At 34.3% G+C, this 16,023-nt stretch overlaps 1 protein-coding gene and 1 long non-coding RNA gene across 2 annotated transcripts; one reads left to right on the top strand and one right to left on the bottom strand.

Annotated features, from left to right (window-relative positions):
* Positions 1-4,441: 4,441 nt before the first annotated feature.
* Positions 4,442-6,547, bottom strand: LOC112416473 (uncharacterized). Its single transcript, XR_005642943.1, has 2 exons — positions 5,515-6,547; positions 4,442-5,318 (listed from the first exon to the last, which is right to left on the bottom strand). It is a non-coding gene; the product is annotated as an uncharacterized lncRNA (long non-coding RNA).
* Positions 6,548-8,826: 2,279 nt separating this feature from the next.
* On the top strand, positions 8,827-9,516 carry LOC120576966 (F-box/kelch-repeat protein At3g23880). Its single transcript, XM_039827845.1, has one exon. It carries the CDS (start codon positions 8,827-8,829, stop codon positions 9,514-9,516), a length of 690 nt encoding a protein of 229 aa, XP_039683779.1.
* The last annotated feature ends 6,507 nt before the right edge of the window (positions 9,517-16,023 follow it).

Here is a 16,023-nt window from a genome sequence, read left to right as displayed (position 1 = left end):
GCTAGAGTGCCTTTATAGAATTCTTGCTAAGGTTTTGACAAGGCGCTTGGCGGGAGTTATGAATTCAATTATTTCTACAACTCAATCGGCCTTTCTTAAAGGAAGGAATTTGGTAGACGGTGTGTTAGTCGTGAATGAGTTGGTGGATTATGCGAGAAAAAAGAAAAAAACAATGTTTGATTTTTAAGGTGGGTTTTGAAAAGGTATATGATTCGGTGGATTGGAGTTTTTTGGAGTATATGATGGGGAGAGTGAGGATGTGTCCGAAATGGGTGGCTTGTATGAATGTGTGTGTTTGTGAGGGTAGTATGTCGATTCTTGTTAATGGAATCCCAACGAAAGAAATTAACATTCATAGAGGCCTCAAGCAAGGAGATCCATTGGCCCCTTTCCTTTTTTTTTTTTTTTTTTTATTGTAGCAGAGGGATTTAGTGGTGTTATGAGGAATGTGGTAACGAACAATTTATTCGAAGGGTTTGAGTTTGGTAGAAATGGGTTGGTGGTCTCGCACCTTCAATATACCGATGACACCCTTTGTGTTGGTAAGCCAACGGTGGATAATCTTTGGACTTTGAAGTCGGTTTTAAGAGGTTTTGATATGGCATCGGGGCTCAAGATTAATTTCCTTAAGAGTTGTTTGATTGGGGTAAATGTTCCAAATGACTTTATGGAGATGGCGTGTTATTTCTTAAATTGTAGTGAAGGTAGCCTTCCGTTTAAGTATTTGGGGCTTCCGGTAGGAGCAAATCCGAGAAGTAGTGTGACTTAGGATCCGTTGATAGAGCACTTGGGAAGGAGGTTGAACTCTTGGGGGCATAAACACATTAGTTTGGGAGGTAGGATTATTCTTCTAAATTCGGTATTAAATGCGATACCTATTTTCTACTTGTCTTTCTTGAAGATACCGGTGAAAGTGTGGCGGAGAATTGTGAGAATCCAAAGAGAATTTCTTTGGGGAGGGGTACGCGGCGGTAGGAAAATTAATTGGGTGAGGTGGAAATTGGTTTGCCAAACTAAGAACAACGGTGGTTTAGGTGTGTGTGATGTTAGAATCCTTAATGTTAGTTTATTGGCAAAGTGGAAGTGGAGGTTGGTGGATGAGGAAGAGGTGTTGTGGAAGGATGTTTTGGTGGAGAAATATGTGTTGAGGCAAAATCCCTTAATTTTAAAGATAACAAACCTTGATGATGAAAGAATTAATGCACTTTGATTAATTTGTTGGTATTTAACTTGTGCTCTTGAGTGGTTAACTAAGACAGGAACAAGTTTCAATTCATACCAAGATACAAAGAATCAAAGGACATAAAGACTTAAGAACTCAGTTAGAGTTCAGAAAGTTAAAAAGAGTTCAGAAGGTTGGACATAGTTCAGAAGGTTGTTTATGATGAACATCAAGAACCAATCATAGAAATTCATGAACCAAATGAAGAACATGCAAGGTTCACGTGACTTAAATAAAAGCCTAGTAAAGTACATTGAATAAGATCAATCAAGCAATAAATGCATTTATTTGATTAAAGTCAAAAAGGGCATCTTCAATGTTCATTCAAGACTATGAACATTTGAAGTACAAAACATTAGGAATATTCCATTAAGAATATCATCCTAGATGTTTTCCATGTTGCACTTCATCAATGTTTCACTATTAGGATTTGATTACATCAAATAAGAGTCTTACAAATCATCCTAAGTGAAACAAAATGAATATTCTGAAGTCCCTTGAGTTCAGAAAGTTTGATCATGCTCCATGTTTTTTCTCACATGAACAGTACAATAGTTGGAAAGTAAAAAGCAAATCCAAAAGCAAGATCAAATCTGATTCAACAAGATTTCGACACATAAGGGAGTTTGTACTGTACAAAGCAAACCAAATCCCCTAAAGCATGGAAGTGAAGTGACAACACCACTTTATGAGATCATGCATGCGCTCCTAGACAGATTTCAAAGAAGATCTAATCTAACAACATTCTGAAGTCGTACAAAGCAAATCTTCAAGTACAACCCATAAGTTCATGTGACATTCATCTGCAAAAGCCTAGATGCATATATGATCGTTCATCCATATGAACCCAGATGAAGATCATGATGAACACAACGACATTATGAAGTATTCTCAAGAACACAACAACATTCTGAAGTATTTCAGTTTGCCCAGAATTTCAAGTGAAAGTTGGTGGGTCCCAGGACATGTGGCATAAGACCAGTGGTCACTCTCCAACGGCTACAAAGGCTCAAGAACTCTACAAATAGAGATCAAGACCTCAATATAACACACACCTTTGCAAAGCATACAAGAAAACAACATAAGAGTGTTTGACGCTTTAACAAAAACATTGATCATCACAAAGATTCTAAGAAGTCTTCAAAAGTGTAAATCAATATTTCTCTTATCTTTTCTCTCCCTCCATTCCTCTTTTGTCTGATCTATATCATTCAAACTCCATACAAATTGTAAACAAAGTGTTAGTTTGAGCAGAAAGGTGTAAAGTCTAAGTGGGTAACTTAGCAAGAAAGGTGTAATCCTGCTGAGGCTAAGAGAATACAATTGTTGTAATTGTTCAGGTGAACAAGGTTGTAAGGTGCAAGATTTGAGAAGTTATCTCAAGCATCATAGTGGAAAATCTCACAAGATTGTGAGAAGTGGACTAACCCACATTGGGTGAACCACTATAAATTTCTATGTGTTCTTCTTCTTTTATCTTTACTCTTTACTTACAGTAAACACAACACACACAAACACATTTAATTATTTAAATTGTTTTTATACTAACACTTCAGAACGTTCTGAAGTCTGTCTGTTAACTTAACCATTCTAAGTTTTCAACTTGAGAATAACTTTTAAGTGACATGTTTAATTTTTAAGGGGTCACAATTCAAACCCCCCATTCCTTATGACTATTTTATCTACTTCAATATGATCCTAATGTTACTAGTATGTTGGAGGGACGAATGGCTCCAAATTGGAGGTGGAAAGATGTGGTCAATTTAGATAACTTTGGTTTTCAAGAGTGATTAAATTCGGAATTGTCTATTGGTAATGGATTGACTTCTAGTTTTTGGAATGTCAAGTGGCGAGTGGACCGGACGTTTAAGAGTAAATATCCTAGACTTTACTCAATGTCAAACCAAAAGGAGTTGTGTGTGGGGGAGATAGGGGAGGCGGTTGGTTCCTTAACGAAGTGGCATTTCGAGTGGAGAAGGGAGTTTTTTGGTTGGGAGGAGCAACTATTTGTGAGTCTCTTGAATGATTTGGAGAATATGAGGTGGTCTCATGAGGAGGATAGGTGGCGGTGGGGTTTGGAAGAGTTAGGGATTTTTTCGGTCAAATCAACATATTATAAGCTAGTGGGGTTAGTGTTGGAGGAAGATTTGTGGAGTACGGAGGAGAAGAGTGTTTCTGCCAAGTTATGGAAGAGCCCGACACCTTCGAAGGTTGTAGCGTTTTCTTGGAAGCTCCTATATGATCGAATATCTACAAGGGTGAATCTTTCGATGATGAATGTATTACCAACGGATGCTCCTCAGTGTTGTACCTTTTGTGAGACGGTGGATGAATCGTCAATTCATCTATTTCTTCATTGTGAGGTTGCCGTAAGGGTTTGGCAAGGTGTAATGGGGGTGATGGGATAAGTTTCATTTAATTCCGCCTAATTTATTCGTTCTTTGGGAGTGTTGGTGTGGTGGAGAGAGGAATAAGCGAATCCGTAATGGTTTAAGACTTATTCGGCATTCTACGAGTTTGGTTTTGTGGAAAGCAAGGAATGATAAGATTTTTAATAATCGGAACTCAGCGGTGGATGAAATGGTGGATGATGTAAAGGTGTTGACTTGGCGGTGGTCGTTGGATAGAATTTCTATGCCTCCTTGTATGTATTATGAATGGTGTTGGAATCCGAGGGAATGCCTTACGCGGCTGCTTTAACTACCTTTGGTTCTGTTCCGTTGTTGGGTGGTAGGATTTTTTTGGTGTCTGTAGCTGGATTGGCTTTCTGTTGTTCTGTGCAGAATTGGGGCTGCTAGCAGGTTTTAACAGCAGCTGCTGTTTTCCTGTGCTGTGGCATCCAATCAGCTGTGGTGGTAGTTTGGTAACGCCTGTTGGTCTGGGCCTTTCCTATTGTGGGGCTGGTTTTAGTTTTCGGTGCTCTAGGAAGCCTGTTCGGGTTTTTGTGCTGGTTTAGAGGTGTTTGTGGCTGGTTTAGGGGTGTCGGTGTCGGTTATTGAACTACACGCCCATAACTTACTTACTACTGTCATAGGTTGTGGAGGCTAAGGGTTATTAGGGTGTTATTGGTGTTTTGGTATTCCATATATATGCGGCATTTTGTATGTCTCTTTTTGTCGTCCATACCTTGCGGCTTACAGGGATGGTGTTAATAATATTTTGCCGATTCAAAAAAAAATAAAATAAAAAAGATAAGTTTAACTGATGAAATAAAAGAAGAACAAGAATAAGAAGAAAACTTTATTAAAATGAAATGAAAAATTACAAGAGTTTTTGCTAGAGTTTACAATGGTGGAAGCTTGGTCCAAATACAAAGATACATGCCGATTTGTAGGAACTAGGGGTACGAGTTCCTGCCATTTCTTGTAGTTACAAGGCTAAGTGTAAAATATTTCAACAAATGCAATATTTTCATCATAGTTCCACCATTTTATATTTCCTATTTATTGAAAATAAAACATAAAGTAGTAAAATGCTCCTATTTATTGGATCACACTCTTTGGTCCAAAGTTATTAATCAGGTAGATGAGATTCATAGTTCGACGAATGCATATTTGAGAACAAGTAATATTCCTATATTTCATGCCTTTTGGTCGAAACTGCCCCATGGAGTGCTCAAAATGAATGTTGATGGTTCTCATATACATAGCAGTGGTTCGTCGGAGTGTGGAGGTACTCTTCAAGTTCATCATTGTAATTTATTAAAGGGCTTATATTGTAAAGTTAGTTCTAGTACCTCTATTTGCTGATGCTTGGGACCTTCGAAGCGGTCTCTATCTTGCTCGTGATTTGGGTGTTATAGAGGTCGTCTTTGAAACCGATTCTCTTGCTCTTTTTCATATGGCCAAGAAAGGTCATACCACTTATACTCATTTGATCCTTCTTCTCCAAGAAATCTACATATTACTTCTCTAAGCAAGGCAAATCGTTGTGCTCAAATGCTTGCCCAATGTGGGCATTCGGCGCCTTTTTCTATTACTGTTCTTGATCATGTTCTTGACTATCTGCAACCTATTGTATTATGTGATGCTATAGTGGTATTCCTCCACAACATTTGAGTGAATAAATTAGCCTCTTTTATAAATAAAAAAAAGCTCTGAAAAACATAATAAAACTACTAATTTATTTAATAAAACATAACAAGAAAATAGGTAAATAAACATTTTATTAACATAACCATTTCTTCTCCTTGGATTAAATGTGATCTCATATTAACATAAACATTTTATTAACATATACATAAAATCATAACTATGAATGAAAAGTGGTTAAACCATGAACTTAACTCTGACCTTAGAGCAAAAATGTTCTCCTGTGAACTCTTCAAAGAAGTTCCCTCTCTTTAAGACTTCTCCAAAATCAACTTTCAATAATGGCATCTGGAACGGTAATGTATACATATTCCAATTGCAATTTTATGTTTAATTCTTTTTAAATTTTTATTATTACATTTGTTGTGTTTGTCTTTAAGATATGATATGTGTGACCTGGCTGAAAAAATTTCTAGCCATCATCACATTCTTCACAACATGCGAAGTCCACCAAAATGTCTTCGAAATGAATGTAACAAGTTCTGCCTTGATTGCACTGATAATGTCTTATGTAGATGTTGCATAAAATCAGGTCACAAAAATCATCGAGTAATCCAAGTAGGTGTTGTTTAGTTTGATAGCTAGATTTATATGATATCTCAATGATATATCTGTCTTTGTGAGCTTATCTCAGTTGATATGCAAGGTCTGGGGTTCAAATCCCGGCCACCACAAAAAAAAATTGTAAGGATGTCTACAAGCTTGCAATTGAAAGTGGTATGAAAAACTTAATTATAAGACAATATCCATATATGATTTGCAATTGCAAGTAAAAAAAGAGAATTAAACCTGCTTGATTTAACAAAAATAAAATTATGAAAACTTTAACTCGAAAACGTATAGATCATTGACATATCACATAGATCTTCCTGTCAAATCAAACAACACCGATTTGGATTACTCGATGATCTATGTGACCAAATTTTTTGCAGGATTTACATAATTTATTGTTATTGCAATGAAGGTAGAAATTGATACACTTATGTTTGTCTCCTAGAAATTTTCCATCCACAACACACATCACATCTTAAGAGACAAACATAACAATTGTATTAAGATAAATTGAAAAGAATAAAACATCGAATTGTAATTGAAATGAGTATACATTACCATTAGAATTACCACTGTTGAAAGTTGATTTCAGAGAAGACCTGAAGAGTGAGGGAGGATTGTGGGAGAGATAGATAGAGAGAGAGAAAGGGATGGGAGTTTTTACTAAGAGGTGTGATTTTAAGAATTTACAAACAAAGAACTTATATAGTGACAAAGACTCTAGAGGCTTACATATAAGATTTTTTGGTGATGGGGTCCAAATACTCTGTATACATAAGTTTTTGTAGGCACACAAATTATGATTGTTTGATTAAAAATAAATGATTTAGATCTATTCAATATAAAACCATCTAGAGTATCAAAGTCCAACCATTAGATATATGTTAAGCAGAAAGGTTTGACTAAGATCTGACGGTTTGTAGTTTACCATCATAAAATCGTATTTTAGAAACAAATTTAAAATATTTGACTCGATTCGTATAATCAAGATCACACGGTGAATATTATTTCTTCTAGAAATACAATATGTTTTTTTTGAGAAAAAGTTCGACCAGCCCTATAGGGACAACTTTTAAGTTTTATTTATTTTGCTTCTTCTCGTCTTAAATATTATCATATTTTGGGTGACACGTGGCCTCACCTGAAGAAGGGGAAATAGTGAAAGAAAATTACATTTTAGTGTATAAATTGATTAAATAAAAGGAAATTAAGAATATGGAAAATGATACTATGTGACGATATACGTACCTTGACCCCTTCCAAACCTGACAAGCCTTATCATCAAACAACCTTTTTGGCTTAATTAAACTTTTAGTCGCTAAAGTATTATGATTATTTGCTTTTGGCCCCCACTTTTTTTTTTTGAATGATTTTGGCACCTTATGTCCTCCCTTTCTAATTTGGATGTTCAACTTACAATTTTTCGTAAAATTCACGCTAAAGAGACATCATTTCTTAATGTGGCGTTAAATTCGATGTCTTCAAGGGAGTAAGCAAGTGTTTGGTTCCACTTCTACCCACCGAAACCGCGTGTTTGGCCTCATTGTATTGTGGAAAACAAGACTATACAAAGTCTTCAGAATAACACGAGCCTGTTCTCATACCCACTGATGCTTTTGCTCGAACACACAATTGAAAACAATAAAAGAGAAATAATTTAGTCACATCATTTAATCTTTTTACATTTTATTTATTTCTTATCTGGGTGTGAGCGCCCAAATACTTTGATTTGGGATTGTTCCCTAGTGATTATTTTTCGTTGTTAGTTTAACGGTCTAAAATTTGAGGGTTACTTGAAAACAAAGAAGTCACCGCCAAAATTTATTAAAACGGTTAATATATGTTTACCCCGAGCGATTTCTGGTTTACCACCTACAAAAAAGAAGATTCCAACCTTATAATATGAAGATTCGTTGATTTTGGACCCTGATATCATGTGATTGGATAAAATCTTCGACGTGACACGCTGAGTGTGTAATTAACTTTATTTTTCTCATTAATTATATTATTTAAAAAAATGTCATTAGTTATTTAAAAAATAGAAAAAAAAAATTAAATAGGGGGATTATTTATACATTAGAGAGGGACTAATTTCATAGATGAAAATTTTAGAGGAACCAAAAGCCTAAAAAATATTTTAGGGGGATTAAAATCAAACGTTGGTATATTTAAGGGGACCATTTACTTATTTAACCCAATTAAATAATTAAATGAAATAAACTAAAAAAAAAAATTAATTTGATTTCTCTCTCTCTTTATCATCTTCATCACCAAACTCAAACCTAGAAAAAATTGATACTAAGCAGGAATAATCCCTAAAAATATTTCTTTTTAACAAAGTAAACTTATTTTTTTTGTTAGGATATTCCCTAATAAAAACTATTCTGCTTCGGATATAAAAAGGTACGCTGAGAGATCAAAAACCCTTGTGCCAGGAAAAACCCTAGTTTTTAACTCACCACACCAGCTATGTTGCAGCACGTTCAGTTTCCAGTGTCGTAACTTTTCCACTGAATCGTCTACTAGAAAACCCCTCATTGATCACCGTCGACAGCGACTGTTACAAACACTCGAGTTTAATAATTTCACCCGAATGGTTGGTTCATGTAATGGATTGCTATGTTTGTTTGGTAGTTCTAACACAACTGAATATCAAAACTACTGGTTCCATATCTGGAACCCAGCCACTAGGAAAATATCTGAAAGATTAGGATCTTTTCACCGACCCCGAAAGCTTGTAAGTGCCAGGCTTAGGTTCAGTGGCGGATCTTCTAAGGGACCGGCGGGGGCCACAGCATCCCCCAAGTTTTCCTTATACACAATATTAGTTGTATTTTATCATTAGAATTCGGCTGAGGGGATTCGAACCCCTGTTCCATTGCTACTTTGAATCAATTCATACCACTAGAACAGTTATAAATAATTGATATTTCTTGAAACCATTTAATATATATTTCATATATGTTTGGCACCCCCAACAATTTAACTCAAGATCCGCCACTGCTTAGGTTCACATTTGGTTATGATAATTCAACTGACACTTACAAGGTGGTGGCCTTTTCTTCCAAAGAGGTGAAGGTTTGTAGTTTACGTGATAATGTTTGGAGAAATATTAGTTTTCATGTTGTTATTTATCTTGGCATTATGTTTAATGAAGGTGTGTATTTGAATGGCACTGTTTACTGGTTTTCCAATCCGAATAAGAGTTTTAAGTATAGTGAGAAGGATTTTACTGTTGAACAACTTATGATTATCTCCCTTGATCTTAGTACCGAGATATACACGCGCTTGCTGCCCCCTCGTGAGGTTGATGAAGTGCCAGTTGTTCAACAAAGTCTTGCTGTATTAAGGGACCGCCTTTGTTTTTCTCACATGCTCAAGAGAACTTATTTTGTTGTATGGCAGATGACGGAATTTGGAGTTGAACAATCCTGGACTCAATTCCTTAAAATCAGTTGTCAGAATCTTCAGAGATATCGTGAATTGTTCCCATTATGTCTTTCTGAGAATGGACATACACTGATATTACTATGCTTTGGAGGAAATGATGTAATTCTCTATAATTTGAGAGAAAATAGAGTAGAGAAATCTAGTGGATATACATGGTGTGATGCCAAGGATTATGTTGAAAGTTTGGCTTCAATTTGTTGAAACTGAGTTTCTACATGTTGATTTACTTGTTTGAATTTATTTGAATTCATGTATGTTGACTTAAATTTCTTGTGATATAAACCATTTTTCATTCACTAGATGTTGTGCATTGCCTGCATTTTTCGGTTAGATTTGCGATTGTGATTGTCAATGATTTACTTGAATTGATGGCTACTGCTGCAAGAAGCACAAACTTATGACTTTAATTTAACAGCTTGAGACTAAATTCATAACTCATCATTGCACCCGATATGAATAATACTGCATAGTACGCTATGATACATACCTCAATTGATAATGATAACTGATTCATACGAAGAATGCCGTGGTCCTTTGACATTGTTCCTTATATTGCTTTTCTGAGATCTTTGCAGGACCTGTTGAGTTTTTTGAGCTAATTAGATGAGCTTCTTTTGTTCTAAATAAAGCATTACCACTTTGCTTTCACCAACTTTTGTTTTCAAGAAAATAGTGCAGAAAATATGGTCTATATCTATATACTATAAGAAAATCTCTCTTTGAATGTTTTCCCACTCTCGATTTCATTGGGTGTCTTATATATTTTTAACATGCTGATGCGTTTTATTTGCAAGAATCTAGGGACTTCTTTACCATAATTACTTAATTATTATATATACATAGCTTCAGTTGTGTGTAATCACTTGACTCAGTCATTTTCGTGCTTCTTCAACTACATTTCTCAGTCATTTTCATGTTTTTTCTTCATTTCTCAGTCATTTTTCAACTTGACTCAGTTTTCTCTCAAATCACTTCTTCTATGGTTGCCTTGAACTCAGCTGCCTATATATTGTCACGAAGCTTTTTTCGTTTGTCAAATTTCGCAATGAAAACCATAAACTTATATGTATGATATACATATGGCTGCCTTTTCTCTAAAATCATTTCTTCTCTGGCTGTCTTTTTACACACACTAAGAAACCATTCTAATTAAGATCACAGACAGATGAACAAGCTACAAAACATCCAAATACAACTGAACTAGGAACTACTTATTTCTATATCTATGATTTCTCATATAGGAATTATAATATACAGTGACGGATCTAGAAATTTTAGAAAGTAGGGTCAATGATATGAGTCATATATAAAAATATATAAATGCATAAGATATAAAATGCTAACATTATTGTCTTAAGAAAATATTAGAGATTATAAAAATTTCACCGTTGTATATCAAAAAGTTAAAGATATCTTACAATCTAAAAATTATAGCTGTTCTCTTCGTGGCTTCAAATTTTGAAAGGATTGTATGATTTTCTCATTCTCAACACCATCAAATATTTCACTTTCTATATATGTTACTAGACAACCATTCAAAAATTCATCTCATATTTGGTTGCGCAATTCATTCTTCACATATTTCACTGCAAAGAAACATTTTTAACAGTTGCATTAGCCACCGACAAAAGCAATGATAACTTTAGAAGTAAATGCACCATTGGATAAACAATATATTTTCTTGTTTCCACGATCATTCGTGAAAGATCACTAATCTCATCTAAATAATTAGAAAATTATTCACTAAAACGAACATCTATGATATAATTCTCAAGTTGATTGTCAAGCCCCATAAGCTCCATTGAAGAAAATTCAGAGGGATAAAATGGAGCCAAATTAATCAACTTTTCTTTGCAAAATGCAAAAAATGATCAATCTATTGGATTTAAGCTTGCTACACAAATAATCAATTCACTACTCTCTTCTGTAAATCTGTTATTAAACTCTTGAAGTTTCCTATCAATCACCTAACAAAATACCTCAGCTTGAAAGTGGTGCAAGTTTAAAACTTTTTCAAGTTTACGCCTTGGTTTTCCTTATAACATAAATGTATCCTCCAAATTTGCAATGTCAATATAATTCTTCTCACAAAACAATGCTACTTCGTTGAGTAAATTTTTGGCTAAATTATATATTTAATTCCTTAATTAGTTTCATAGTTTCATTTTTATCCTATAACTATTATTTCTTACGTTTTGGTCTCATATAGTCAATTTGATCATCCCCGTTAGTTTTTAATGTCAATTATTCTTGATATGATTTTCACCATTCAATTACAAGTCCATTTTATCTTATGGTGAACTATGGACATCCAATTTCTTATTTTTCTTCTTTTTCTTCTTCCTCCTCTTCTTCATCTTTATCACCACCTTCATAGACCTTCATAATCATTATAAATGTTCAAACCCATAAAATCAAAAAATAAAAAACCATAATTCATTTTCTTAATTAATTAATATTTATCTTTATAATAAATTGAAGACGAAAATTATAATTTTATTGAAATCCAGAAAGCTCAAATCTTATAATTGTCCATCTTATAAAAAATAAATGAATCAAAGCCCAGAAATAAATCATAATAATCATTCTAAGGAAAAACCTTCTTCGAGAGTTCAATCACAAACCATACGTTGGAAAATCTTCTCCTAGTTATTCATTATCTTTTAGTTAGCATCTGTAATTTTCTTTCTAGAATTTCAATCACAAATTCTTCTTCTTCTAGTTACTCATTTAATTTCTTCCATTTTCAATCAAAATTCCAATTACAAACCCTAAAATTCTTCTTCAAGATGCAAAATCATGTATTAAACTCACAAATCTAACATATTTGACGAACTGAATCTTTCATGTATTAAAATTCTTCTTGTTGATCATTTTTAACCTAAAATTTTCAACAAACGTTTATTGCATTTTTCTATAGATAATGTTATCAAACCAAATCATTTGCCTTATGCAACCCCAATTTTTATACATCCTTGATATTAATGATTTAGCTAAGTAGAAGTTAGAAACCGTCCTCGTTGATACAAATTTAATATTATTATTTTGATAGTTTTTGGTGTAGTTTGCCAAATATTTATCAAGTTTTTTGCGTCGTTGCGGAGACTGTTGAATAATTTCAACAAGGCAATTTCGTAATAATTTAGGAGTTCTCTCATTTTAATCTTTGTTAGAAAAATTTGAAACAATATAGTTTAGTTTCTTTTGGCAACTTATGCGAGGTAGAGTCCGACCTGAAGACTTGTTGCATGACCATGAGATCGAGAAAACTGCAAAAGGTAATCGGAAAAGTAGACCGGTTAGCTAAATTATCTTAAGCCACGCCATAACACATTACCCAACCACATGGAAACTGAACCAGTTATCATGGCTAACCAACCACCACCACCACCACCTGTTAGACCAATGATGGGCGACTACGGGTTGACAACTAACCGTTGTCAACTCACTCACTTCTTTCAACCTGATAACTCTGTAGATTTTGACATTAAAACATTTGTCCAACAAGGGTTGAATGAAAACCAGTATGAGGGGAGAGATACCTAATGCTCTTATGAACATCTTAGTAAGTTTTATGAAACTTGCTTTTACTTTGAGCGGAAGAGCCAAGGATTGATTATTGTCCTTACCTAGTGAAACCATACAAACTTGGGAAGATTTAGAGCATCCCCCCCCCCCCCCCCCCCCCCCCCCCATGATGCTTGGTAGAGGTTTGAACATTTACTAAAAAGATGTCCATCCTATGTCTTAAGTGAGAAAACTCATGCAAATTTTCACCAAAGTTCTAAGGTCTAACCAAAGAATGCTCTTAGATGCTTCAGTTGGGGGGGGGGGGGGGGGGGGGGGTAAAAATGGACCTTGAGATTCAAACTCTGATTGAGAACATGGCTCAAAATGCGAATCGTGCCGAGACCGAGCGTGGTAAGAGGGCGGTGATTGGAGTCAATAAAAATAGTATTATCCTTGCCAACCAAACATTAATTAGCAAACAGATGGAGGAACTAACCAAACAAGTGCAAGCCATAAATATGGGTCAAGCTCAATTCCAACAAGCCAAGGTTCATCATATCTGACAAGCATCAGTGCTTAGGTGTGATTTTTGTGGTGAGGGACATGTAAATGATGAGTGTATGAATGAAGTAGTGAGTGATGATGCCAACTACATGGGGATTTACCAAAAAGGCAACCCTTAATCGAATACCTATAATTCGACATGAAGTAGTGAGTGAGGATGCCAACTACACGGGGAATTACCAAAAAGAGAACCCTTAATCGAATACCTATAATTCAACATTGGCACAACATCCTAACCTCAAGTACTCAAATAACAACACCTTAAACCCACTCATTCCACCTCCGCAACCTCAACAACAAAAGGAAACCGTCTGCATTTGAAGAAGCAGTAACCACTTTTGTCAAAACAACTCAGAATACCTTCCAACTGTTCAAAGAAACAATGAGGCTTCAATGAAATTTTTTGAGAATCAAATAGAGCAGCTGACTAAGCAAATCGCTAATCAATCAAGTGGAGGATTTGGGAGCACTATTGATAATCCCAAGAATAAAAGTTGTAAGGCAATAGAATTGAAGAGCATGAAGGTGTTGACACCAGTTCCCCCCAAGGCGACGATAAGGTAATTGAATCGGTTGAGGAGGAAGAGGTGGTAGATGAAAATAATGAAAATGGTGGAGTTGAACATGAAAGTGAAGTTGAAAAATTTGAGGTAGAAAAAATTGAAAAAGAAAAAAAATGAGGGAGAAAAAAGTGGGAAGTTGATTGATGTATACTCCATTTTGAGAAAAACAATGAGTCAAATCCTCAAATATGTAGTCCGTTTTATGTTTATTTTTTTTTTTTTTTTGTATTTTATGATCATAGTGTTGAAATGATGTTGAAATTAGGATTAGGATTAATAAGTCTTTACCCCCCCTGTAATATAGGTCATTTCTGGTTTTCCCCCCTGTAATTTTTTTTTGGTTTACCCCTTGTAAAATGTTTTTGTTTTGATTTACAAAAACGAAAATTTCTTGAAAAGATAAATAAAATTGGTTTTTGTTTGGCCTATTAAGGGGGTAAATCAAAACAAAAACATTTTACAGGGGGTAAATAAAAAAAAAATTACAGGGGAGAAAACCACAAATGACCTATATTACAGGGGAGTAAAGACCTATTAACCCTTCAAATTATTTTGATTTCAGTCGCTAGACAATTTTGTTTTTGATTTTTAATTTTTTATTGATCATTCGGAAGAAAAAGATAATGGTCCAATCAGCGTCAAAAGCACACATGGTAGTGGTCCGGTCAACAAATTGTAACCATGTTAATGTTTTTGTCTAACATTTTTTTTTAAAAGACTAAACTCAAATTCGTCCATACTATGGTGATTAAAGAAAAACACAAATAACCCTTTTAATCATAACAATAATAATAATAATAATAATAATAATAATAATAATAATAATAATAATAATAATAATAATAAAGGTATTACTAACAAGTACCGTAATTTTTTATAAGCAAAATTGACCAAATCACATATTTTAAGAAATGATGTCTTTGTCATTTAATTTAAGCCAAAATACCTTATTTGCCCTTATGAATTCTGATTTTCTGTAACCGTTGATGTTCTCACCACATTAATTAAGGTGCTTGGTTATTTTTCATGTTCTTTCATTGAAGAGAGGAAACACGTTGCTCAATAATACACCAAAATTCAAGCCAAAATTTATTTGCCTCTTCAACTTCCAAAACTGCTTTACTCCTATAAAAAATTGGCGCAAATTTTTCAAGCTTTTCTTTCATTTTATAAAAAAATTGGCGGTAACAAAATGGCACACTAATTCATCTAAAATTTAAATTTAGAAACTGGAGTGTCACTTTGATTTCTATAAATTGAAGGTAAAAAATGCAAGAAAATTGGAGCTTCACATTGTTAATTCAAGATGACTCTTGATATTGATTTAAACACCCCTTTGAATGATTTGAACACATTTAACCACCTCTCAAATGAGCCTCTCAATATTGATTTGAATATCCCTTTGAATGACTTGAACACATCTAACCACCTCTCAAATGAGCCTCTCAATATTGATTTGAACATCTCTTTGAATGACTTGAACACTTCTAACCACCTCTCAAACGTGCCTCTTAATATTGATCTGAACATTCCTTTGAATGATTTGAGCACCTCTAACCACCTCTCAAATGTACCTTTAGAGATTAGTTTGAACATCCCCTGCAGTGTTTTGAACACTTCTAATTTGAATGCTACTTATTCAAGCAATGATTTATTCGACTATCTATCAGATGAAGAAGAAGATATTGGATTTGAGTCTGAAGATAGCGTCTCCGAAGATGAAGAAGATGTAGCTGAACTTTTTTACAATAACATCGAAGAAGATATAGGTACATGGAGTTTTTTTTTTCATTTTGTGAATGTTTATTTATATTAGTTTTGCACTTGTCTTTATTATATTGTGCCACTTTTTGCACTCAATATTCTCCACGTTTTATATGAACTGCATGTATATGACGTAGGAGTACACGTTTTGTTGCAACATGGTTACATGTACTCCACCTTGTTATTCTTTTTTATCAATGGACCATGAAATTTATGGCATGCTACTACTGCTGTCAAAGTGTCAAATGTCAATGGCATGCAATTTTATGTACTGAAACCAATTTCTATTTTTATATTTTTTATAACT

The sequence above is a fragment of the Medicago truncatula genome, chromosome 7, assembly GCF_003473485.1.
Source record: "Medicago truncatula cultivar Jemalong A17 chromosome 7, MtrunA17r5.0-ANR, whole genome shotgun sequence".
NCBI lineage: Eukaryota > Viridiplantae > Streptophyta > Magnoliopsida > Fabales > Fabaceae > Medicago > Medicago truncatula.
The sequence above is the reverse complement of the archived record's forward strand: the minus strand, read 5'-3'. Positions and strand labels throughout refer to the sequence as shown.

What these genes read in the sequence shown, in the direction of transcription:
- LOC120576966 (XM_039827845.1), top strand. Translation starts at nt 8,827, where the DNA reads ATGTTTGGCACCCCCAACAATTTAACTCAAGATCCGCCACTGCTTAGG.